At 43.5% G+C, this 26,515-nt stretch overlaps 1 protein-coding gene across 3 annotated transcripts in view; it reads left to right on the forward strand.

Annotated features, from left to right (window-relative positions):
• The window catches only part of DNAJC1 (DnaJ heat shock protein family (Hsp40) member C1), a 205,289-nt gene that overhangs the window by 2,875 nt on the left and 175,899 nt on the right, over positions 1–26,515 (forward strand). The window contains exon 1 of one of the 3 annotated variants that reach the window (XM_039527420.1): positions 24,821–24,888. The exons of the other annotated variants lie outside the window; for them this stretch is intronic. Coding sequence (XP_039383354.1) covers positions 24,841–24,888 — 48 coding nt within the window. The 5' untranslated portion in view covers positions 24,821–24,840. Of the gene's footprint in view, positions 1–24,820; positions 24,889–26,515 lie in introns of those variants that run through there. 3 annotated transcript variants of the gene reach the window in all.

Genomic DNA, 26,515 nt, shown 5'->3' on the forward strand with positions numbered 1-26,515 from the left:
TTTGCCAAGTCTTTTAAATCTCATGTCTTCTCCTGCCCACTTTCCCCCCCAGCCCCCATGTCCAGGTTGCCTCTTCTCCCCTGTTCCCAAACTTTATGCCCCTCGCTCCCTCGATGCCACTTTCTGCCCACTAGCTTCAGACCATGTCCCTCCCCCTACCCAATCCAGAAGCTCCATCTGTTTTGTGCTGTGTCACCCCGTGCTGCTTCCCACTGGGCACCTTGTCCTTTGTTCCCTACCTCCCCTTCCTTCACCTGTCGGTTTTGGTGACCAGTCACTGCTGCTGGTACAGATTCTCTGGTGATTTCACACAGGCTCTTAGCAGGAGGAATGGTCTTCTGGTTAAGGCACCGGCTTAGCTATCCAGAGATCTGCCATGTGATCTTGGGTAAATCATTTTTTCACACAGGCTCTTCTGGTGTCTCTCTTACGTATGTGGGGAGAATAATTCAAATGTAAGGCGCATTTGGGACACCTTTGGTCAGGCAAGTGAAATACTGTGCAGCCTATATGAGGGGGAGAAGAACTACATGCCATGTGTAGAGATGCTCTTTGGGAAGGAGGGGTAATGGTGGTATGGGGAAAGTAGCAGCTGCAATTGTAACTGGTAGCTTGCTGGACCCTGAGGCTGTCATTCCTTTTGTCTCGCTCTCTGGGCTAATTAAACACAAAATCCCAGGGTCTAGTACCTGGAAATGAAAGTATTATTCAACACCATACTACATAGCAGATCTGCTGTTCAATTTTCACAGTCACTGTTAGGGAGGGAGATGCTGTCTTCGCGGAATGAATTTTAAGCCAGAGCTTAAAGTTGATCCCTATGGGGCTGGGAAACTTTTTTTTCATTTCAATTAGACATTTAAAGTCTCTCAATTTAGCATAATATCCTCCCATTCTTATTGTCAGCTGAAGACTCAGATCTGCAAGGAGTTCACTGAGATGCAACTTATTTACTTTAACCAGTAAAAATTAAACTAGTTCTCTTTACTCTTTCAAGTATTACAGGATGTGAATTAGATGGATTGCTGAACTGCTTCAGTACGACAGTTCTCTTGTTTCTGCCTCTAGAGAATGTGAGGCATGAGTTTGAATATTGCAGTGTAGGCTGGTGGCATCTAGACGTAAGTAAAACATACATGTAATGTATTCTTCTCAGCCAATTGATACCACAGGTAAAGATGACAATAGTGTGTCTCAAAACTGGGCAAGCAAACCTTACATTGAGGAGCCGGTGCTGAAACACTGTTAACTACTGTAGCTAATAACATCAAGATGTCTATTTCTGCAGCCCACTGACTCCCTCAGTTCTTGAGGTCTGGGCTGCTCTTTGCACTTTGCAGCTCATGGAGTCAGATCAACTGTTTAGAGCTGCTGCTGTGGCCATTTCCTCTCTACTCCCGCTCATGGCCAGTTTCTCTGCCTCTGTGTCAGCATGTGGACAGTGGTTTTAGTGCTCCTGCCTCCTCCTCTGCCTGGGGGTTTTTTTGGGTCAAAATCTGGGGCAGTGGTGAGCAGTGATTTCCCCCTCAGCTTCCTGGGCCAGTTTTTCAACTGGGTGTTTGAATCCTCTGGAGCCCCTGCTGCAGGGCCTCCCTTCTTGTTCCTCTGCACCTTCCAGGTATGGCAGAGCAGCCTAAAACACACTGAATGAAAGCCAAATGGTGCTTGATCTGTGAGATTATCCTCCCAGACTTGGCAGACAGTGAGTTGTACCCAGCCTGCACACAACCTTCTGTACCTGACTCTTGTTAAGTCACAGGGCCATGAGTCAGACAGGCATGAGGGATCCCCTGCTCCCCAAAGCAACTGACTCCAACTGATGCCTCGAGGAACGTGATAAGATTCTCAGCTAAAGCCACGGTCTCCAGCTCAGTCACCAGCTACCATGCCTGGAAGGTGGATAGCTACTTGAAGCGGGTGCTGTGCTCCGCCATATTTACAAGAACCCTGTTTTTTGGAGAGAAGCTAGCCAAGATAGTGATGGACAATGCCGCAAAATCTAAACATTCCCTCCTGACACCACAGCATGCTTTTGAGAGAGTATAGACTGGCCTTCAAACCTCTCAGAAATACTAACCAAGAGACAGCAGGTGCTTGGGAGGAATGCCTTGAGGGAATCCTGTAATTCCCAAATCCTCTTTTTGACAAAAACAGCATAGTTCTCCACCCAGAACTGAAGCTGGGGGCAGGATTTTCTATTTTCTGGTTGCATTTAATAAACTAGCTATTGAAAAAGAAGTGCTAATATCGTTGGGTCTTTCCTCCAGAGTCGTCAGGATACTTCTTTCTTCTAGAAAAGCATCAACTTTGAAAGCATGCTCCTCTCTCTGGACAGGTTCTGCAGATAGTGCTAAATCCTAGAAATCCAGGAATTCCAGTTGTCTTGGATTTTCTCCAAGAAGGGTTTCGACAAAAGTTTCTAATCCAGCAGCATTGCCAGTCAGGTGTCTGCCCTTAATAGCGAGATGTTTGCAGGCTCCGCAGGTTTGCTGGCAGAGAACCCCCAGGTAGCCAGATTCATTAGGGCAGTCTGGTTAGCAAAGTCAGCAATCAGACCTCTTTCCCAAATGGGACCTGACAAACCATCTCTTTGAATCATTGATGTCAGCCTCAGCATTTGTCCATCAAGACTTGCTTCCTGATAGACATCGTATCCTCCAGGCAAGTGTTGTTGCTGGTGGTCCTTTCTATGCAGCAGACGTACTGCGAGTTTCATGAGGACAAGGTGCTCAGGGCTCTGCAATCACTTTATTCAAAGGTGAATTTTTTTCCCCATACATCCTGAGAGGTGATTTTCCCTTCATTTTGTACAAGGCCACAGCACTGAGGAAAGATGTGAGACAGACAACCATGTATGTTGACCATAATGTACTGGGGGTGCCAAACTATCCTGTATGTGTCACCTTCTGCACTGAAGAATCATGGGGAGCATCTCCAAGACCACCTTCAGGCACCATAGCTCAGGGAGACTTCCGGCATGAGGGCAACCCAGAATGCTTTGATGGGTGAACTCTGGGACCTGGAGTTGGTGCAGATAACTGAATGCAGGGACTGTGTGCTGGCATTGCCTGTGTATATTTAGATCCCATATCTCTTCTCTTCCCCTCTCCCTTTTGCTGAGCTCAGCTAAGCAGTTTCCCTATCAAAGTCTCTAGCATAATCTTTCAAAGCCAAAGGCTTTGCTAGGCATTGGCTCCTTGCTACAGTTGAGGTTCCACACCTGAAGTCAGTGCTGAGCTCCACAGAAGAGACAGATGCAAAAGGTATCAGCAGCTTGCCTGCTGTGTCCCTAACAAAGCCTCTGACTCATAGTGCTGCACTGAAGTCTCTGGATTTTCTGTTTTAAGTGGAGAGGGAAGTAGTAATTCAAGTTACCAGTAGATATTCAGTGACCTCATAGGTTCGCTTCTGGTCCTCTGCATGACTGTCAAAAGGGCCACAGTATTGGCTTTTAGGCTCTCTTTTTGTATGATCTCAGCGTAAAACCTTTGTTGCTGTTTTCTGAAGCAGACACTCCAGGTGACTGCATTACCTAAATACCATATATACTCTATTATAAGCCGACCGCCCCAAGATGGATAAGTAAAAATGGAAATTTTTTATAACCCATTCATAAGCTGACCCTATAATTCAGGAGTCAGCATCAGGATAAGCCGCTGGTGGGCCGAGATGGTTTGTTTACCTTGAGGGTCTGCAGGCACAGAGGTAAACCTCAGTAAGCAAAGTGTCCTGGCGTGCCAGCTGTTTACCCTGACAGGCCAGGGCAGCAACTAGTGGGGACATTTGGGGGTGGGGGGAAGGGGGGAGAAGCTGGGAGTCATGGGAGTAACCCCTGTGACCACCCCCCACATGACCCCACCCCTAGCCTGGGACCCCCACACTCTCCCCATCCCATCCCTTCCCACCTTATCTGGGGAGGGCCAGGGGAGGATGTCTCTGGCCTGGCTGGAGCTGCTCCATCAGGCTGAGCAGCGTGGCCACAGCCTGCTCCAGCGGGCCAGACCGGGCGGCACGGCTGCAGCATATTCCCCCATCTCTTCCCTTCTGTCTCTGCTGGCTGTGCTGCCTCTCCTTCCTCCCTCTGTTGTGGGGGGGGGGGCTGTGTCTCACCTCTCCCTCTCTACACCTGTTCATAAGCTGACCCCCTTCTCTGGTGCTTCCCTTTTTTACTAAAAAAATTTGGCTTATAAACGAGTATATAGGGTAATTGCAGCTGATTGGGGTGGAAGTCGCAGTGAAAAGGGCTGTTTTTTAACTTGGATGCGCAAGAGCACTCTTATGATGGCAAATACGTCTCCACTACAGAGGAGTACCAAGATGATGACTCAGCAGGGTTACTTTCCTCAATTCTAGCAGTAACTGTCTAGGACAGCTCCTGTAGATTTAAAACTGGTTCAGGAATCTACAAGGGCCATAGTTGAGATACCTGAACTAGAAACCTCAACCCCCCCTTCCCCAAACTAATAAATGGGCTGCGTCCTCTCACTTGATTTTGGAGCAGCTGGTGCAGGGGGGTCTGTCTTGAAATCAGTCAAGAAAAAGCATTAAGGAAGGATATATCTTCTTGAGAGCTCGGAGGTGAAGGAGGACATGGTCAGAAGGAAACCAGCCTATATCTTTCCCCTCATGGTGATTTCCCAAGGAAAGGAAGGAGAAGGCTCCTTTTTTTGTAAGTCAGAATTCATATTGACTGCTGGCTTAATGGGAGCTCAAACCCCTCACATGAGGGGTTTGCCTGCACAATACCAAAAACTGATGATGGATCCCAAGGGTTCGAGTGTCTAACCAGTTTACCATTACCAGTAGTCTAGTAGGGCCTCCATGTTAGAGTCAGACTTTGGGGCCTTTTTCTTATGGTCACATTGGTCCTTTGCAGTAATTAGCGAGGCTACAAAATCAGTGTTTTCTGAAGTACTTCCAGATGATGCTGTCAGTCTCTTCAAAGTTGGAAGCTGTTTCAGGAAATCCAGTCCCTCTTGGCAAAGAGACCCCCTGATGTTGGGTCACTGGGTGAAAGAGTGAGGTTCCTTCCCCCCTCCCCCCGATATTTCCTGATATTTAAAACAGAGGGTGACTCTGGACTGTAATGAATCTCTGGGGAAACAGAATTGATATTTGGTGAACAAAAAGTCAAGACTGTCACCTAGGGACCCTTCATGATCCTCCTAGAGGGAGGGTACTGATTATGTACTCTGCACGTATGGTACCTTCCAAACATCAGAAGTATCTCAGAGGAGATCAGTGTTGCCAATTTTGGGTCTTGTTTTGGGGGCTGTCTTCTTGTTTTCAAGAAGTGCTCAGTGGTCGTTGTGGCCCACCTGCACAAATGCATGTTGCTCTATTGGACAATTGACTGATTAAAGATGTTATTCTGGAGGGGTGTCAAAAGATCCATCCACTTCATCTTTGAGGTGTTAAGAGCTGCTAGGGTTTGATAAACCATTCATTCCCAGCTTGTCCTTTGCAGACAATTGCGGTACATAGGGCAGGAAGTCTTTGAATTTACTCCTAAGACATGATCTAAGATATCACCCATCTGATAGAAAGAATAAGAATGAACCAGCAAATGACTGTTCTGATTATTCTATGGATGTTGAGTCCCATGGCCCCAACTATAGTCATAGTACCCTGGCACATCTCTACTTGAGATAACTGCAGTGCATGTTCATTGCATCCAGGTAACTAATGACCTTCTGACTCATTTATTTCATGGCAGTACATGGAAAAATTATAATTAAGAATGTATTGATCCAGAAATGTTCAAGCTGGGGAGGGAGGCTTATACAGAATTATGTCCTTTCCAGAGAGCTTGGACACTCCAGGAACAGGTTGTACAAATGTTTCCAAAGTAAGGGTGATCCTGTATGCACTAAGGACCTTCAGAGACCCTGGTATATTCCAAATGCTAATTCCAGTACAGATAGACAATTGGACTAACATTTTACATAAATAAGCAGGGCAGCATTGAGTTGCACTTCATGTTTTGGAAAGTCTGACAACCATAGGAGTGGGATCTCCTCCATAAGACATTCCTAGTTGCAGCTGTGTTCCCCTTCCCATCCAGGTATGTGGCACAGCCTGTATTTATCCATGATACATTCTTACGTGAAGTCTCTGCATCAGGGAGTTGGCAGATTAGAGTCTCTTATATTGGGTGCCATGGGGAGGGAAACTCTTCAACTCACTTGAATTTAGAAGCTATCAGTCTTCTGCTTACCGTACCCAGAAACATCCACATTAGCAAATGGTGCCTTTTCTAGCCACTGAGAAAGATGGCTCTTGTATGTCTCTCCCTACCAGAGGGACTGATGGAGTCACGGTACAACTCAGATGGGTTCAGTGATCCTAATAGCCCTGTGCTGGCCCAGGCAGATGGTCATAGTAAGTCGTATGAAGTCACTGGGAATTATTCAGAACCCTGGGCACCTTGAACATACCTCTTAAGCATATTCAGATATTAGTCCACTTTGTAGTTTCTTATTCTCAGTGTTAGCATTGGCTGTGTTGCAGCCTTGTCTGATTCAGAGGACATCCTTTGAGCTTCTTGCACTCTAGCAGTGAGAATCTTAGCAGTTGATATAATCTATAGTTCAGACAGGATTCTCTTACCATCTCCCTTTGGAACAGGAGGGATCAACTTTTAAGGTGTGTCAGTGCTCTCAACTTGTTTATCTTTCTTTGGCGCACATTTATTAGTCATTTTGAATTGTCTGTAATAACGAAGCTTTACCTCACGTGCAACTGAGAAAACTGGCTGGGATATTTGGAGGGGAGAAAGGGATGACATGCAATGGTTAGAGGGGGGGTCTGCCTCTTGCACTACCCCTTTACTGTTGCCCTCAGGCATCACAATTCATTAATAGAACTCCCTCAGATCTTAGTCTTGCACTATGAAGGAAAGGCCTAGGACTCAGAAATCTGTTATGAAATCTTCAGCAAAGCAGAACTATAGTCATGTATGTCTTCGCTAATACTTTAAGTGAAATGATTATTTAGTTAAAATTGTAACATGCAGATATCTATCTTGACATATTATTCTGTTAAGTGGAAGGTAAACATCATATTTGAATTGGTTTGCTCCTTAAACCACTTCCTCTTGCTAGGAGCACACCTTGCCTCTAAAGCAGGGTAGTCAATAGGTGGACCACCAGTCAAATCTGGAGCACGAGATGCTTTTGAATGGATCCCGAAGTATTTGTGTTTATACAAAAGACACAAAACGAGATCAAACTAGCTAGGGACATAAAAGGAAATAAGAATACATTCTACAAATATATTAGAAGCAAGAGGAAGAGCAAGGACAGAGTAGGCCCATTACTCAATGAGGGGGGAAAGACAATAACAGAAAATGTGGAAATGGCTGAGGTGCTTAATGACTTCTTTGTTTCGGTTTTCACCAAGAAGATTGGTGGCGATTGGATGTCTAACATAGTGAATGCCAGTGAAAATGAGGTAGGATCAAAGTCTAAAATAGGGAAAGAACAAGTCAAAAATTACTTGGACAAGTTAGATGTCTTCAGATCACCAGGGCCTGATGAAATGCATCCTAGAATACTCAAGGAGCTGACAGGAGATATCTAAGCCATTAGCAATTATCTTTGAGAAGTTGTGGCGGACGGGAGACGTTCCAGAAGACTGGAAAAGGGCAAATATAGTGCCCATCTATAAAAAGGGAAATAAGGACAACCTGGGGAATCTCAGACTAGTCAGCTTAACTTCTGTAGTCGAAAAGATAATGCAGCAAATAATGGGGGGAGGGATAGCTCAGTAGTTTGAGCATTGGCGGCTTAAACCCAGAGTTGTGAGTTCAATCCTTGAGGGGCCATTTGGGGATTTGGTTGGGGATTGGTCCTGCTTTGAGCAGGGGATTGGACTAGATGACCTCTTGAGGTCCCTTCCAACCCTAGTAATCTGATTCTATGAATTAAGCAATCAGTTTGCAAACACCCAGAAGATAATAAGTTGATAAATAACAGCATGTATTTGTCAAGAACAAATCGTGTCAAACCAACCTAATAGCTTTCTTTGACAGGGTAACATGCCTTGTGGATAGGGGGGAAGCGGTAGATGTGGTTTATCTTGACGTTAGTAAGGCTTTTGATACTGTCTCGCATGACCTTCTCATAAACAAACTAGGGAAATGCAATCAACATGGAGCTACTATAAGGTGGATGCATAACTGGTTGAAAAATCATTCCCAGAGAGTAGTTATCAGTGGTTCACAGTCATGTTGGATTGGCATAACGAGTGGGGTCCTGCAGGAATCGGTTCTGGGTCCATTTCTCTTCAATATCTTCATCAATGATTTTGATAATGGCATAGAAAATACACTTATAAAGTTTGCGGACGATACCAAGCTGAGAGAGATTGCAAGTGCTTTGGAGGATAGGATTAAAATTCAAAATGATCTGGACAAACTGGAGAAATGGTCTGAAGTAAATAGGATGAAATTCAATAAGGACAAATGCGAAGTACTCCACTTAAGAAGGAATAGTCAGTTGCACACATACAAAATGGGAAATTACTGCCTAAGAAGGAGTACTGCAGAATGGGATCTGGGGATCATAGTGGATCACAAGCTAAATGAGAGTCAACAGTGTAACACTGTTGCAAAAAAAGCAAACATCGTTCTGGGATGTATTAGCAGGAGTATTGTAAGCAAGACAGGAGAAGTAATTCTTCCGCTCTGCTCCCCACTGATTAGGCCTCAGCTGGAGTATTGTGTCCTGTTCTGGGTGTCACATTTCAGGAAAGATGTGGACAAATTGGAAAAAGTCCACAGAAGAGCAACAAAAATGATTAAAGGTGTAGAAAACATGACCTATGAGGGAAGATTGAAAAAATTGGGTTTGTTTAGTCTGGAGAAGAGAAGACTGAGAGGGGACATAACAGTTTTCAAGTACATAAAAGGTTGTTACAAGGTGGAGGGAGAAAAATTGTTGTTCTTAACCTCTGAGGATAGGACAAGAAGCAGCAAGGGTAATTTAGGTTGAACATTAGGAAAAACTTCCTAACTGTCAGGGTGGCTAAGCACTGGAATAAATTGCCTAGGGAGGTTGTGGAATCTCCATCATTGGGGAATTTTAGGAGCAGGTTGGACAAACACCTGTCAGGGATGGGCTGGTTAATACTTAATCCTGCCTTGAGTGCAGGGGACTGGACTAGATGACCTCTCGCAGGCCCTTCCAGTTCTATGATTATCGTTTTATTTTCTCCGGAATCTGGACCCTGATAATACCTTGACCAAGAAATGTGGACCATGACAGAAAATAGACTACCCCTGCTCAAAAGGCATGCCTACAAAGTGGGGTAACACGCTTTATGGGTGTGTGATTTGAAAAGCACACTAACGTGTTCCTCATTAATTGGTCCATGTAGACCTTAGGGCACGCCAACAAGGGTTCCTGGTGTGCATTAGCATAGCACTGTTTCAAAAAGCACTAAATTAAAGCAGACCGGCCGGGTTCACATAGGCCAATTCATATGCAACATGTTAGTACTCATTAGAAGTCACACCCCCTTAGAGTACATTACCCCACTGTATAGACAAGCCCTAAGTTAAACAAACCTTAACTAACTTTGTACAATCTATCGCTATTATTATAGGTAACTTGGCATAAAGTTGCAGTTGGCTATAGGCCAAGTTACAATGCAGACAGTAACTTGGTTTACTGTGAGAGTAAGTTTTAAATGTCATTGTATTCAGCAAATGTAACCTAGTTTTTCAGTTATTACAAGGGTATATAATCTCATAATTGTCTTGAATGCTTACCTTGATTCTTAGACATAGCGATGCTCTTAAGTCAAAGGATATATTGGGCTTGTAATATAAAAGGGTACTCTGAAGACCTATGATAGCTCAATGAAAGTATCTTTGAGTATAAATTTGATGCATGAGGGTTAAATTATATGCTATATTTACCTTCCTTTAAATTGTTTCCTAAAACGCTTTGCAGAATTTAATACAAGATAGGAGTCAGTGAAAAATATAAATTACAAAATAGAGTTTGAAAAAAACCTGTCTGATACTTAACTAGTCAAAGGCTGATAAATAAGATGAAGGCCCTGAGGAATCTGGTAGAAATACCAGCAGCCTCCGTTCTTAGTAGCTGGAGGTGACAGGAGGCTGGGGTTCTCACCATGCACCAGGCTCATAAGGGAGCTTGCTGCCCCCTCATTGATCAGTCTGACTAGTGCCTAATAAACTTTTCAAACTTTGTCATGATACTTCGGGTTTATTGCTCAGCTAATGTGATAGTTGTAATACACCTCTACCCCGATATAACGCTGTCCTCGGGAGCCAAAAAATCTTACCGCGTTATAGATGAAACTGCGTTATATCGAACTTACTTTGATCCACTGGAGTGCGCAGCCCTCTCCTTCTCCCCCCCCCCCCAAGCACTGCTTTACGCGTTATATCCGAATTCGTGTTGTATTGGGTCGTGTTATATTGGGGTAGAGGTTTACTTAGAAAAATCTAGGGAAATTTAATCAGATTTTCTTGAAGATATAAAATCAGAGGCCTACAGTTGTTGGACATGTACATTTTAAATCACTTTAGTTCTGCAGGAAAGGCAGATTTTGCACTTCTTTAGTTAGTACTGAACAAACTGGCCTTTGCATATAAACAAGATAGAGAGACTATGATCATAGTAAGACAGTAGTGCTAAACTAAGATAGTTCTACTTGATTATGCCACTTACTCTTTTGGACTATTACACATGGAAGGAAGATAGGGCAGAGCCTCCCCGTGCCTTGAGCTTGTTTCTGCATAATTTCATTTATTTATTTACTAATTATATTTTTTGTTTAGTATTGTTAGGTCAACATAACTCAAGAAAATTTTCCGGATTGGGGCAAATGATCGATAGCACTAGAGACTGGTGGTCAAAATAGAGACTAAGTTTGGCAAATTGTCAGAGTGTCTGACGCTAGCCCTTATGTCAGAGGGCTGCTTGCTGCCTCCAGCCAGGCTGTAACTTGTCATTAGGTGGGAGGAAAACTGGTATGGCTGGGAAATAAGGGACCCAGTGGCAGTATGAGATTCAAGCTGATTCGGTGTCTAAAGGAAGTTTTTATTCTTCTGACCAACACAGCTTCTTTATGCTCCTTCAAAAGGCCCCATTCTGTGACGTCAAGTATCAGAGGGGTAGCCGTGTTAGTCTGGATCTGTAAAAGCAGCAAAGAATCCTGTGGCACCTTATAGACTAACAGATGTATTGGAGCGTGAGCTTTCGTGGGTGAATGCATGCATCTGATGAACTGGGTATTCACCCACGAAAGCTCATGCTCCAATACGTCTGTCAGTCTATAAGGTGCCACAGGATTCTTTGCTGATTCTGTGACGTGGCTTTTTTTTTATAAGGGGTAGTGCTAGAAAGTGACTTGTAGTGCTAATAATATATACCAGTGACATAGTTCTAATGGATAATGAATAAGGGCCTACGAAATTCATGGTCCATTTTGGTCAAATTTAGTCATAGGATTTTAAAAATTGTAAATGTCATGGTTTCAGCTATTTAAATCTGAAATTTCATGGTGTTGTAATTGTAGGGGTCCTGACCTAAAAAGGAGTGGGGGAGGGAGTCACAAGGTTATTGTAGGTGGAGAGTTGTGGTACTGTTACCCATACTTCTGCAATGCTGCTGGCAGCGGTGGTGCCTTCAGAGATGAGCAGCTGGAGAGCAGTGGCTGCAGATGGGAGCCCAGCTCTTAAGGCAGAGCCACCTCCAGCAGCAGCGCAGAAGTAAGGATGGCCTGGTATGGTATTGCCACCCTTACTTCTGCGCTGCTGCTGGTGGGGTGCTGCCTTCAAAGCTGGGCACCTGGCCAACAGCTGCCACTCTCCAGCTGCTCAGATCTGAAATCAGCGCGGAAGTAAGGGTAGCAATACCGCAACCTCCCTAAAATAACCTTTTGACCCCCTCTGCAACTCCCTTTTAGGTCAGGACCTCCAATCTGAGAAATGCTCCCTGTGAAATCTATATAGTATAGGGTAAAAGCACACACAAGATGAGGGGAGACCAGATTTCACAGTCTGTGATACGCTTTTCATGGCCATGAATTTGGTAAGGCCCTAATAATGAAACATAAAAGTACCTATTTTAAAGAGGACACATGTATAGACCATTATTAAAACTTGAATGACTAACACTGGACTGGAATGTATTTTGACTAGTTATAGCAACCCTTCATTATTTGCTTCTCTAGTTTTCATATATAACTGACATTTTAACAGCTTCTTTGGAGCACTAACAACTTTGACAAACTAAACTGCTATGGTGAGGGACAGTCAGTTTGTGTACTAAATATATACATTTCAAATTTGAATTTTTATCTGAAAGTATCATTTTTAATCTAGATTAAAGTGTTTTTAGAAGTCATATAAAATGGTGATTTGTCTCAAATGGCTCAAGTTAATATAAAACATAATATGGAAATCTTAATTTCTTATCTCTTACTAGAGTTCAAAACCAGCAGGAGTCATCCAGTGCTTGAGGACACTCAGTGACATTTAAGAAAAAAAGTAGACATAAGTACCAATTCGTTTTCACTTGCTCGATCTCCTGCTGATTTTACATTTTATGAAATTTCAGCCTTCCTTCTCTGTGGAGAAGAAAACTGTTTTTTCCTTACTATTAGTTATTCTAAGTCTGAAAAATACCATGGATCACTTTTTGCAACAACAGGTTCCTTTCACTATTTCCACATTTTCCCTTTGATTCATATACTTCTGTTTGGTAGCAGTAGTCCAGGAGGCACTGTGAGTATTTCTTAAACTTGTAAAAGTCTGCACAAATATCCGCTGTACTTTATGCTGTGAAAAGAGTCTTGGGAATCTTAGAATTTTGGCTAATAAAAAATAGTCTTGGCTACCACACTGCCTTTGGGTAGCTGTCTTGTACTACAATACAACGGTATACAATAGTGATTTGTTAACCGTGGATTAAAGTGTTGGAAAATCCATAATCTAGAATTAAGACAGTGGCCTAAACCTACTGATTCTGAGGTAGATATACAAAACAAGTGCAGGATCCCACCCCTGAGGTTCAGGGGCCATGCACCTAGTGAGAAGCCAGCTCCCCTGTTGCCAGTTTCTGTGAGTTTGAACAGGTTGCTCTCTCTGGATCCTGTTTGGGGGTGTCACAGGGTTCACTCACTGCAGGTGGTGCCTCCTCCTGACCATTAGGGATTAGCTTTATCAGACGTTGTACCCTCTTCTGGCGGTCTCTCCCATTGTCCTCTCGTTTTGCAGACCCCTCTTGCTGCAGGAGCTGCAGCCTCCTCTTCGTGACTAGGCCATCCAGCCAGGTTACTATGAACCAGTGTTTCCCATTCTAGGGATATCAAAGTCTGACTATACAAAATGGCAGTCTTCCCTTCACTGCTTTGAGCATTCCACTCCTCCAGGCTGGTAGGGGAACCTGGACCTGCCCTCTACTCTGGGTTCCAGTCCAGGGACCCTATCTCTAGAAACAGTGGCCTACTTGCTCCCAGACAATGTTGCTCTTCCCCCGGATTTCTTCCTACTTCGTAGCTCTACCCCCCGCATGGTTTGCCAGCCCAAGTGCCCTCCTCTCAGGGAGTGACTGCAGACTACGCCCCTACAGCCCCCTTCTGTTGCTAGCTTACTGGCTTATATAGGCCCCACCTGTTCCTGCTCAGCTGAGCGCATTTCCAATCAATCCCTGCTCCCTGACTCCTCCTCCAGGTGATTTGGCGCTGAGCACTTCAACCTTGGTATGGAGCGCGCCGCTGGTGTTGGGCTCACCTCAGCACCATTCACCATTGCCGGTGCCGAGAAAGCTTCATAGGAAGCAGCACACTGAATGTGGGTGCTCCCCCACATTGAAGAAGGATGGAAAAGGAGTGGCAGGCAAAAGACCAGTGTCAGGCCATTTGCCTTTTTTGGGACTGCAGGAAAGCAACTTTTCTTCCTGGGACTTCGAGCCCATTATGGGAACCACCTCTTGACTCCATGGAGTGGTAGGGTCCCCTATGCCTGATGGTGCCCTCAACACCGGAGGTGTTTCAGGCGGCCAGAGACCTGATGGTCCTACTGGTGCTGCCCACACCGCGGCACCTTCCTTCAACTGCAGTGAAGGCACCCCCCTCCAAAGGGCGGGCAGCCTCTCCAGTGTCCTGGCACCGGGCTACAACTCCTCATTTCCAGTCTCTGGCCCCACGTCATCGATCACCAGCCTCACAGCGTCGGTCCCTATCTCTTTGATACTGACCGCCCTCCTCTCTGCACCAGTCGCCGACAAATCGGCAGCAGTCACTGTGTCCCCAACACTGGTCTCCAGCACCTCGATTCCCGACTCCAGGTCACTCCACAGTCTCAGCACTCATCCCCACCTATGTAGAATCCGTTCCTGGAACTGTCGCTGATCACCTTCCCCCCAGCACTGCTCCCTGGCTCGCCATCATAGCTAGCAGGAGGAGGCACTGACAGCTCTGCCATGGTCCCCAAGGGAGAAGTCTTCCTTGTAGTCGGAAGGGAAGTTTGGCACTCATCCACCGAAGCACCAGTTGTGGTATGTGCCAGTCTTTAGTGCGAGCCCCGCAGCAGGTGTCTGGTCCCCAGGACAATGGCCAGTACATTGTCCATATTGGAACCCATGATGTTTTACATCAACAAGCAAGGTGTAGCCTGCTCATCGGCCTTGCGTCAAGAGTTCCTCTGGCTGTGGGACTGCTGTGTGCAGCATGCCATTTATCTTGAGGCGTTGCCCCTCTCGGGCGCTCGGAACACAATGGTGGATCTCCTCAGCAGGTCCTTCTCGCCACAAGTGGTCACTCCACGCAGGGGTTGTCAGTATGATCTTCCAGACGTGGGGGACTCCCCAGGTGGACCTGTTTGTGACCAGGCAGAACAAGAAATGTCAGCAGTTTTGCAGGATTGCCAAAGGCTCACTGTCCAGTGTCTTTCTGCTCCCATGGAGGGGAACACTATTATATGCCTTCCCATTGATACCCCTGGTTCACAAAGTCCTACTTGAAGGTTAAGAGGGACAAAGCGAAGACCATCTTGGTAGCTCCAGCGTGGCTGCGTCCGCACTTGCAGGGTACGCTCTTGGACCTCTCAATAGCAAACCCGTTAGAGCTCCCACTCCAACTGGACTTGTTCTTGCAGAACCAGGGCTGTTTGATCCATCTGAACCTAGTGTCCCTACATATGACGGCACGGCTGCTGCATGGCTAAATGTGGAGGAGCGGGCCTGCTTGGCACAAGTCCAACACATCCTGCCTGGTAGCAGGAAGCCCTTCACTAGGATGACTTAGCTAGCTATGTGGAAATGCTTCATCTGTTGGGCCACGGGATGGGGTCTCCCTCTCTTCCAGTCATCACTGTAATCCATCTTAGACTGCCTGCTTCATCTCAATCACCAAGGCCTGGCCCTTTCATCAGTCAAGGTCCACTTGGCCATTTTGGCCTTCCACCTTCTGGTCCAAGGTAGATCAGGCTTCTCTCACAACCTGAAGATCCAGGTTTCTGAAAGGTCTGGAGAGACTATACCTTTCCCTTCTTGGGACCTAAACCTGTCAAGGCTCACATGTCTTCCCCCCCTCCTTTGAGCAACTGGCTTCTTGTTCTCTGCTGTTCCTCTTGTGGAAGGTCTCCTTCCTGGTGGCAATCACTTCAGCCTGCAGGGTATCTGAGATTAGGGCTTTGACATCTGAACCCGCTTATACAGTGTTCTACAAGGACAAGGTTCAGCTGCACCTCCACCCAGCTTTCCGACCTAAGGTTGTGTGTTCGTTCCACAATCAAGACATTTTCCTACTGGTTTTCTTTCCAAAGCCTCACTAGACGAACAAGGAACACCGGTTACACTCTTTGTATGTTAGGAGGGCCTTAGCATTCTACATCAAGAGGACCTTCTACATCAAGAGGCTGTAAGTCGATGCAGCTCTTCATCGCAGTGGAGGACAGGATGAAAGGTCTGCCGGTGACCTCTCAGAGAATATCCTCGTGGATAACTGTCTGCATCAAATTCTGCTATGAACAAGCAGGGGTGTCACCAATGTCGTGACTGCCCATTCTGTCCAAGGCTTTCCTTGTACAGGTACCGATCCAGGACACCTGTAGAGCCTGGTCCTCGGTTCATACCTTCACATCCCACTACGCCATCATGGAGCAGGCCTGGGACAAAACCTGCTTCAGCAAAGCGGTGTTGCAAGCAGCATGTCTGTGAACTCCAAGCCCACCTCCAGGGATACTGCTTGTGAATCACCTAACGTAGAATCGACATGAGCAAGCACTCAAAGAATTAAAAATGGTTACTTAACTTTTGTAACTGTTCTTTGGGATGTGTTGCTCATGTCCATTCCATGACCTGCCCTCCTTCCCCTTTGTTGGAGTTGATGGCAAGAAGGAACTGAGAGGGTGCAGGGCCAGTGGTGCCCCATATCTCGGCGCATGAGTGCAAGGTTCCAGGGGATGCCAGAACTGGCCCTAAAGGAGAAATCTCTGACAGCCGTTCACATGGGCGCGCATACACACCTAACATGGAATGGACACAAGCAACACATCTTGAAGAACCGTTACGAAACGTAAGTAACCATTTTTTACAAGGAGGAGGGAGAAAAATTACCGTCTGAGGATAGAACAAGAAGCTTAAATTGCAGCAAGGATGGTTTAAATTTGACATTAGGAAAAACTTCTTAAGTGTCAAGGTAGTTAAGCACTGGAATAAATTGCCTAGGGAGGCTATGAAGTCTCCATCATTGGATATTTTTAAGAGCAGGTTAGACAGACACCTGACAGTGATGGTCTAGATGATAGTTCTGCCATGAGTGCAAGGGACTGGACTACATGACCTGTCGAGGTCCCTTCCAGTTCCACGATTCTATGATTCTGTCTTTGTATCAAAACTAACATACTAGTTCATTGCCCCCTGGAGTGTGCAGATTCCAGATCAATAACACACACTTCAAGGACTTCTATGCATTTATGCTTCTGCCCTCATCCGATGGGAAGACAAGTTGACATTGCCTAGGCCATGAGCATTGATTTTGGCCAGAACACATCGGAACAATTCAGAATTGACACTGCTTGGTTCAAAGTCTTCCAAACATTCATACTCCTTGTTCTTGTAGTGGAACTGTGCCATGACCACATGGGACTAAAGCTCTGCATTTTTGAAGTGGCTGTATCAAAACTACTTGCTTCAGGCTGTACATTTTTGGCTTAGCTCTGAGATGAGGTTGGAAGATGCGATTTTGAGGGATTTAAGAAGCCTAAATCCTCCCATACTGACTCTTGACACAACAGCTACATCATTACAATTTCAGTCTGCTGGTGCTCCTCCATGAGATGTCTGTCCATATCCAATAGATAGGGTCACAGTGCACACCCTATCTATTGGATAATGGGCTCCAGATCATAGAAAGTCAAGTTTTGTGAGGAGATTGGTCTGAAGTCAAGTAACAGTTCAGTGCCTCAACTATCAATCTTCAGGCAACCAGGGTTGATGGTACCAGTAATGAAGCATTACAGAAGGTGCTCCAGCACCTTTGTTCAAGCTAAGTCCCCTACGTGCTGTTCAAAATAAGATTTAAGTAGGACCTGAGCTGTTCATAGGCCTTATGCCTGGTCCTCTGCACAAGCATGTGGTTCAAACAATATTTGTGCAAGGGTTAAAATGGAAGCAGATGACTGACTGGAATGGGATATTGAGCACCAAGCTCACTGTTTTGTATTCAGAGATCAGTACAATTAGAATTATTCTTATTTCATCCTCCTCTTTTTATGTTCTGAATGTAATATTGGGTATTGAAAATTCCAGATGACTCGGAGTAAATAATACAACCCCTCAGTTCCTGGCATTAATGTAAAAATAAAAGAGAATAACATTTTCCACAAATTGAAACAAAACTGGCAATGAACACTTTCAAGTAGCTGGTTCAATATGGATACTGTGTGGGGAGACTGTTCACATAGATTACATAACCTCTTCTGAATATACTAGAAATGGTGAAAAAGTAAAAATAACTGCCAGTTCTGCAAGCTCAACCTATGATCAGAAAACTAAATTACTTCATTGTTGTGTGAAGTCACTAGTTGTAGATTATACATTTGTAACCTTTGATAACTAACAACTTTGCTGTGTGAACCAGAATGGAGTCCAGTTCATTTACACACACACCCTCTCCTCTTCCCCACTCCAAGTCTCTTGCTACTCTTGTTAATCAGTGGGGAGAACTGATCTTAAATTTTCAGTTTGGGAGAGCTCCTCTGCTTTCAAAGGGGTGGGAGGGGGAGGGTATTAAAAATAGTTGAAATTTGAGGTTGGATGTCTGTGATGTCAGAAGTAGCGTATGCATTATGGGGAACTTCTAGAATACATAGTGAACATTCTCACAGTGCTTTTGCTCCATATAGATAGTTTACAGCTACTTTAACAAATGTAAACACACTAATTTTTTAAATCAAAAACATTTAGGACTTCAGTGGTGGATTTTGTAAGGCCTATTAAATCGGCTTTGTATAAAAAAAACTTGTTGCTTGGAAGAAATTCTTCAAATGAAGAAACTCATGTCTTTTTTCATATTAGCAAATGTTAGGGCTTGCTGTCACCTTCATTATTAAAAGAACAGTAATTTGAAATCTAATCAATTAAAAGGTTGGAAGTTCCACATGCACCTCTGATTCTCCATGCCAATTGGCTTGTTCATAATATTATCCTATTTTTATAAATGTTTTTCCACTCCCTTCTTGCTGTGTGAAAGACCCACAGAAACAGGAAACTGACTATGCCTAGGAATCCAGTGAAACTAACTAACAAAGTGCAATTAAATAAACAAAGTAAACACAATTTTAAGAACAAACTATTTTTGTCCAATCATAACATAGTGCTACTCTTCAACAATATGTGGCTTTTTCTTTTCTTATCAGTGAGACTTAGCAGTTAAAAGCTTAACGCTACCTCTAGAACATTTTTGAAATACTTTGTTTTAGAGCACTTCAGCTAGGACCCCACCCCCTTTTCCCCTGGGTGATTTTTCTTGTAAGGAGACTTACATGAAAGCCTGATCTTCATTACTTAAGCAGCAAGAGCAATTGAACCTCTTATTCTCTTGGAAGTCATCTTTGACCCTGTAATTAGTTGCAGGAAAAAACAGCTTCTAAATGAGGAATGGTGATTTATGCTACTGGATTGTGCTAATACTTCCTTTTTTTTTTTAAATTTTGTGCTCCCATACTCCCCCTTAATATGCTGCTGCCTGTACCACTGGAACCTTCATGTATATGCCTATACTCAGACCTAAAACAACTCAAATACAGTCCTGCATCCTCTGTTTTATAGATGCCCAGAGGAGCTTCTGTCCCTTGGCCCCTCTGGACAGTCCTCAGCATGCCCATATCACTAATAGGTTCCAGTTGTCCCATGGTTAAAATTCTCAGATCCATCCTTTGTTCCCTTTTGATGGATGATGAACCTTTTAGGCACCATCTAGGAAGCTGATTCTAGTACCTGAGTAAATTCAATTTTTTTGAAAACTTACGTTTGTTTCCATATTTTGTTTATATTTTTTTTTGGCGTTTGGATGTTAGGAAGTACTTGTGATTTCATTTTAGCTTTAAGGTCAATTACTTTTTGTCAAAGAAGGGAAAAACATCCAGAGTAGAAGCATTCCTTAGATGAATTGGTGTATAAATGGATCTGCTGAGAAAATAACAGAGAGTCTGCTGTGCTGTTATATAAATGAGCCAATAAGGAACAAGGGTAGAAGCAATTCTAAACAACAAAGATTTTTCTATTTTGCAAAATAGGTCTGGTATTAAAAATGGTAAGACAAGCAGAAAATTAGGATAGAATTTTTTTTAAATTGAATATTCTTCAGTGTTCCACAAGGAACCAGGAGAACTTCAAAGCAATTTTTGTGGCTGTTGAAGGCTTCCAATTTTGCTGTTAATTTGGTGATTGTTCACTTTCTCCTCCTCTTCTCTTGGCAGCACTGCCTATTCCTTAAGTTTGCGACTGCTTCTATTAATATTTGACTACCAAACAGGGTCTGTGCTTTTCTAATGCACTGTGTGGCTTTACATCTTGCACTTTCGGTTCATAGTTTAAATTCTGAAGTATTCAGTGCTTTTTCTTTTCCTCCCCCCATAGAAGCTATTGTTTCTGGGTGTGCATTACATAAACATACTGGATATGGTTTGAATGTATGACTTTACGCATTTTTTTTTCTGCCAAGAAAATAGTTTGTAACAGGATGTTAGGCTCTAATCCAAAATTAGGCCCTGATCCAGCAAAATACTTAAGAAGCACGTGCTTAAGTGTTTTACTGGATCAGAGCTTTAGTTACTTTGATTTCAGGCAGTGTTCAAAGTAATGTGTGACGGATATTCTGTCAGTGTTCCAATATCATTTCAATTCAGCTGCACAACTCCAAAATTCCTCATTCTGAACAGTGGTTTTAGAAAACGGTTCACTGTTGAACTATAGGATCCATTGAAAATAAGATGCTTGATTGCACTCTTTGGTTTTATGGCAGGTTATGACTGAGTGGTGACTAGTATCTAGTGAAGAAAGGGGGAAAGCCAGCAGAGGCTGTTTTTTTCCTACATAACTTACAATTCTGAAGCACCCTGTTTCCAAGTAAATAATAAAGCAGTTGAGGCAATACTGATGAGAAAAACCAAGTTTTGAGCTGTGTCCATTGAGCTGACATAGGACAGTTGGGCCCAGTTTTTGTTGCAGTTATTGGCAGGGGACAGGAAGACATGTCCCATAGACTAAAAATCAGAACTGGACCCATCTGTACCTGATTAAATTTCAGTGTCTCAAACTGAGCATTTGTGTGTTGGTTAATAGTTACCTTTTTATTTGTTTATTTTATTTATTTATTTATTTTTGCCATTTGTGTCCATTTTCTAAGAGGGGTTTCAGAGAGTCTTCCTATCTTGGATAGTGGACACTGGAAAAAATACAATTATTTAGACCATATACTGCATTCTTCAAAATATGAAATTTCATTTCTATTGTACAGTACTAGGAATTAGTATACTGGATCAGACCATGGCAAGAGCCTGTTTCTCATTCCATCACCAGATCTCTACATTTGAGAGGCATTGCAAGAAAAGAAATTGTTTTAAACTTTGGCAAGTGATGTTCCAAGAGCAGGATTTTTAGGAGTATACAAAAGCCAGAACGACAGTGAAGAGAAAAGTTGCAGCTACTAAAGCCATGGAAGATTTATATGCCTGTTTTGAAATGGAGGGTAAGAGGTAAATATATTGACTGGCAAAGGCCCATGATAAGAGGACTAAAGACATTGGTGAGATCAAAATAATTAAGGAATTTCCACTTTCATCTTTAATCCGAACCAGATTAAAGAATGATGGTCAAATTCATTGTTAAATCTTTCAAATTCAAAGAATACAAGAGAACCATGCCATATGAGAAAAACAAATCAGGATCTAGAGGCATCAGTCTTAGAAGAAGAAGTTGCAGAAATATCGAGCAGTGTGAAAAATAAGAAAGCTCTTGGTCCCCTTAGCACACCAGCAGAAGTATGGAAGTGTCAGGGACAAGTAGGCATGAATTTATACATACAGCTGTTTAATTGCATCACGAGGAGATGCTTGATGCCTGGAGAAAGAGTATGAGTATCAGTGTTTAAGAGAAAAAGAGCATACAATGATGTGGTAACTAATTTGACATTAAACTCATGAGCCACGTAATTAAGATCTGAGAGAAAATTATTGATCAGAGCTTATAGAGAGATGTAAAAGTCAGTGATGATCAGTTTGGATTTGTGCCAGGCAAATCAACAATGGATATGCTATCTTTGCATTAAGATTGTTTATGGAAAAGTATAGATAAAAGAAGAAAACCTTGCACCATAGTATCCATCAATCTTGAGATGGCTTCTACCACATTTTGAGAGAACTCATTAGGTAGTGTATGACTAGGACCCTACCAATTTCACAGCCATGAAAAACATGTCACGGACCATGAAATCTGCCCTTCCCTGTGAAATCGATCTCTCCCCTCCCCCCCTCCTGCTGGAGCCTGGGTCTCCTAGCTGCTAGTCTGGCCAGGCTGGGGAAGGATTGGAGTTGTCCTTCCCCCTGCATGACTGCTCTTGGTGGGAAGGTCAGACCTACCTCGAGAGGCAGTGCAGAAATGAGGGTGATACACCCTTACTTCTGTGCTGGAGCAGCCTGGATGCTGGGCTCCCAGCTTCTGCTCCTTCCCCTTCCCAGCTGGCCGCGGTTCCTGCTGCAGCTTCAGGCGCAAAACTCGGGGCTTCCTCCCCCGGCGGCTCTGCTGGGGCTGGGGACTTCTACTCCCGGCAGCTGCAGCTGGGACAGCCCAAGGTCTGGGCTTCTCTCTCTCCCCCCGCCCCCTCAAACTCCTGCGTGGCTCCAGGCACGAAGCGCGAGGCTTTTTCCTCCATGGCTCCTGCCGGGACTCGGCCCCTACCCAGTCACGTCATTGCCCCGGGGCTGTTTTCGGGGTTGGGGCACCCATTTTTCTCGGAGGCCCACCCCTGCCGTAATCTGCCACTGGCCTGGACTAGCAGCTAGGAACCCGTGGCAGCTATCCACCTCTGGGAATCTCCTCTAGCCTAGCCCCGAAGGCAGCACAGTAATCAGGGTGGCAATTTTTGGACCCTCTTCCCACAGCAACTTTATAACCCCCCTCTCTCCCCCAGATCCCATTTTGGGTCAGGATCCCCACAGTTAGAACACCATTAAATTTCAGATGTAAGCATCTGAAGTTGTGAAATTGACCAATTAAAAAACCCTCTGGCCGTGAAATTGATCAGAATGGACTGTGAATTTGGTAGGGCCCTATGTATGAGAATGAAACATAACTATATCAGACTTGTCCAGGACATGCATGAGGGTGCTTTTACCAGAGTTTGAAGACCATGGGGAGAAACTGAATAGTTTCTAGTAAGAGTCGGAGTACATCAGGGCATGACACTTAGCCCCCTTCTTTCATAAAATATTTATAGCGTGGCACCTTTGTGTATGCTTTTTGCAGGTGACGTAGTGTTTGTGGGGGAGAGCAAAGAGGAAGTGGAATAAGATTTAGAGAGATGGAGATGCATATTTGACAGAAATGGCATGAAAATCAGCAGAAGTAAAACAGTATGTGGTCTGTAGATTTGATTATACCTTGCAGGACAGTGAAACTGCAAGTTTGGCAGGGGCCAGCCACTACTAAGGGCACAAAAGTTCAGGGACTTAGAGTTAATAGTACAGGGTAATGGTGAACTCAACAACAAACTTGAACAGGAAAGTCATGGACTAAATGGAGAGAAGTGAGTGGAGGGATCTGCGATAGTATTTTTCAATTTAATAGGGATTTGCCTATCTACAAGATAGTAATCAGGCCTGTACTTTTGTGGGGTGGTGAATGCCTTGCACTGAAAAAGAGACGAACGGATCTTGAATACAGTGGAATGAAAATGTTAAGATGGATATTTAGAGTTACAAAGATGGACCATGTTTGGAATGAAAGAATTAAGGGGATTGTGAACATGGTACCAATTATAAAAAAAACTGAGGGACTCCAGACTTAGATGGTTTGGGCAAGTGAAAAGATTAAAAGAATATATAGGAAACAGATGTTACCATCCACTTCTAAGTTTAAGAGAAGGATTGGAAGACCCAAAACTAGATGGATGGATGGCCTGTAAAAGGATTATCTGTGGTGTTTCCAAGGAACTGCTTCCAGATAGACTGGAATGGAGAACAAGAACATGAGCTAACCCCATTTATGCTGTGGCTACACACCAGAGCTTACAGTGGCGCAGTCGTACCACTGTAAGCTTTTTAGGGTAGCCGCTCTAAATCAACGGAAGAGAGTTCTCCCATCGACTTACTTAATCCACCCCCTACAAGCAGTGGTAGCTGTATTGGTGGGAGAATCTCTCTTGCCAAAATAGCACTGTCCACACTGGTGCTTACGTGATGTAATTTATGTCGCTCGGGGAGTGGCTTAGTCACACCCTGAGCGACATAAGTTATACCAACATAAGCAGTAGTGTAGACATAGCCTTAGATGGAATTAAGGCTAGAAGATGATCAGACACCGTTTCTGACAGTGTGAGCACCAGATGCTTTAGAGGAAGGGGCAAGAAATCCTGCAGTAGGCAAATGAGGGCTAATTACCCCCTGTCTCCACATGCATTAAGACCTTTCCTAATCCCTAATAGAGATTGTTTTAAGACATGAAGCAGGAGGTTTTATATTCCTTCCAAAACTCCTTTGAATTAAGTATGAACTCTGGATATTTTATTTGGAAAACTAGATGTCCAGTCCCTCTTTGAATCTTACTAAATTCTTGGCGTCAATGCAATGTCTGTGAGTTCAACAGTCTAATTATGTGTAGAGTGAAAAAAGTATTTCCGTATGAGTTTTTGAATTTCCTATTTTTCAGTTTAATTGGATCTCTTTGTTCATGTACTCCAGTACCTCTTTGACACGTCAGTTTTTGACAATACAAGATAATGCAACAGCAGTCGAACAAAATCTTCAGTGAATCGTATCTACTGAAAATACTGTCCCAGTAGCATGCCTCTTAATTGAAGATAGTAATCGGGGAGCCTGTTCCCATTAGAACAGTGATGAGAGAGAGAGAGAGAGAGAGAGAGAGAATTTGATGTGGAAGGATAGGAGCAAATAAATGAGATTTTTTTCTTTTTTTTTTTTTAAAAACCCAACCTACTGTATATTTTACAATTTGTTACTGCAGTATTCCTACTATAGAGCCTTCCTCCTCCTATTTCATTTCAGTAAGAACATAAGAATTGCAATACTGGAACATACCAACCATCAATTTAGGCTCTGGTGGTGGTAGTGAATACTGGATGCTTCAATATAACGATGCAAAAAATCCTGGAGTGGACAATTATGAAGTAAGCTACCAATGAGTTAGTGGCTGGCTCGTGACCTGAATCATGAGGATTTACATCCTTCTCTGGCACTTGTGTGTTGTAATGTAACTACTGATGTTTTCATTGTCTTTGTAAGCACCCAATTATTTTTTAATCCTAGTAAGATCTTTGCATCAGTGGTATCTTGTGGTAACAAATTCCACAGGTTATTCATTGTATAAATGTATTTATTTCTAATGTGCTTTCTCTTACCCAATTTCTAATCCATGACAGTAGCTAATTTCTAAGTCATGACTTTCTCACACTGTTCTGTTAATTTTTTTAAGGGACTTGCTGCTTTTGAAAGACCTTATAAATTGTCAGTTGGCTGTCCTATAACACACAATTCTAGTATATTTGTCAGAGACGTGGATGTGAGTGGACATGCCCAGTGGTTGGAGCAGGAGTCAAAATGGAGTCAGATGCTAGAGGAGAAGTCAGGAATTGGAGCCAAGGACATCTGAAGCAAGGCAAGACAGGAGTAGGGCTGAGGCTAAGGCTGGAACAAGGTGCGGGCAAGGCTGGGAACAGTCTCTGTAGCCAGTTAGGCAGCCTACTACAGGCCAACTGTGCTCGTTAGGTTGCCCACAACCAGTCTGTGTTGCAGGACTTGACTTGACAATATTGGTAAGCCATGATTGTCCTTTACAAAAGCTGTGCTGGTTTGTCCTCGTCCGCAGGTGTCTTAGAATTCTGTTTAACTATCATTTCCGTCAGTTGTTCTGGAACTGATATAGGTCTCAAATTGCTAAAATCATAGAATATCAGGGTTGGAAGGGACCTCAGATCTAGTCCAACTGCCTGCTCAAAGCAGGACCAATCCCCAGACTGATTTTTGCCCCATATCCCAAAATGGCCCCCTCAAGTATTGAACTCAAAACCCTGGGTTTAGTAGGACGATGCTCAAACCATTGAGTTATCTCTCCTTTTAAAAAGATTAGTACAATATTTGCTGCTCTCCAGTCCATTGGTATAGTGGCTGATCTTAATCTGTGATTGCATATTTTTGCTAGCAGCTCAGGCATTTTATCCAAGACTTCTGAACAAATTTAAGAATTATTATTATCCAATTCTGGTTACTTACTTTTTATCAATCTGTTCTAGCTCTCCTTGACACCTCAATCACTGACAATACTTCATCTTTATTAATCTGAAAAGAATAGTTTTTGTGTTTTAGATATCTTCTCCCCTCCCTCAAAAAAAAAACCAAACTCAAATGCTGGTGAAGACTGAGACAAATCCTTACTTTACTTCAATGTCTTTATCTTTATTAATTACTTTCTGAATGTGCTAATAGTCTGGTGGACCTACTGATTCTCTTACAGGCCTCCAACTTCAGATTATTTAATATCTTATTATCTAATTCTGTTTTAATCCTCCTATTTTTCTACCTGGCATTTCATCAGCCATATTTGTGCTCTTTTCTATTTAAGTGGAATTGGTTTTCAGTCATTGGGCTGACTGTGGAGCTTTTAATCTCTCCAGGAGTCAACTATGGGTTCCCTTTAAACTCTGGTATTTGAATTTTAAGATTCAACTATGAAAAATATAAAATTGGAATAAATTGGCTGTGAGAAAAACGCTGTTAAAAGTTTTGCCATGCCAGCTA

Source organism: Mauremys reevesii, linkage group 2 (assembly GCF_016161935.1).
Source record: "Mauremys reevesii isolate NIE-2019 linkage group 2, ASM1616193v1, whole genome shotgun sequence".
Classification (NCBI taxonomy): Eukaryota; Metazoa; Chordata; order Testudines; family Geoemydidae; genus Mauremys; species Mauremys reevesii.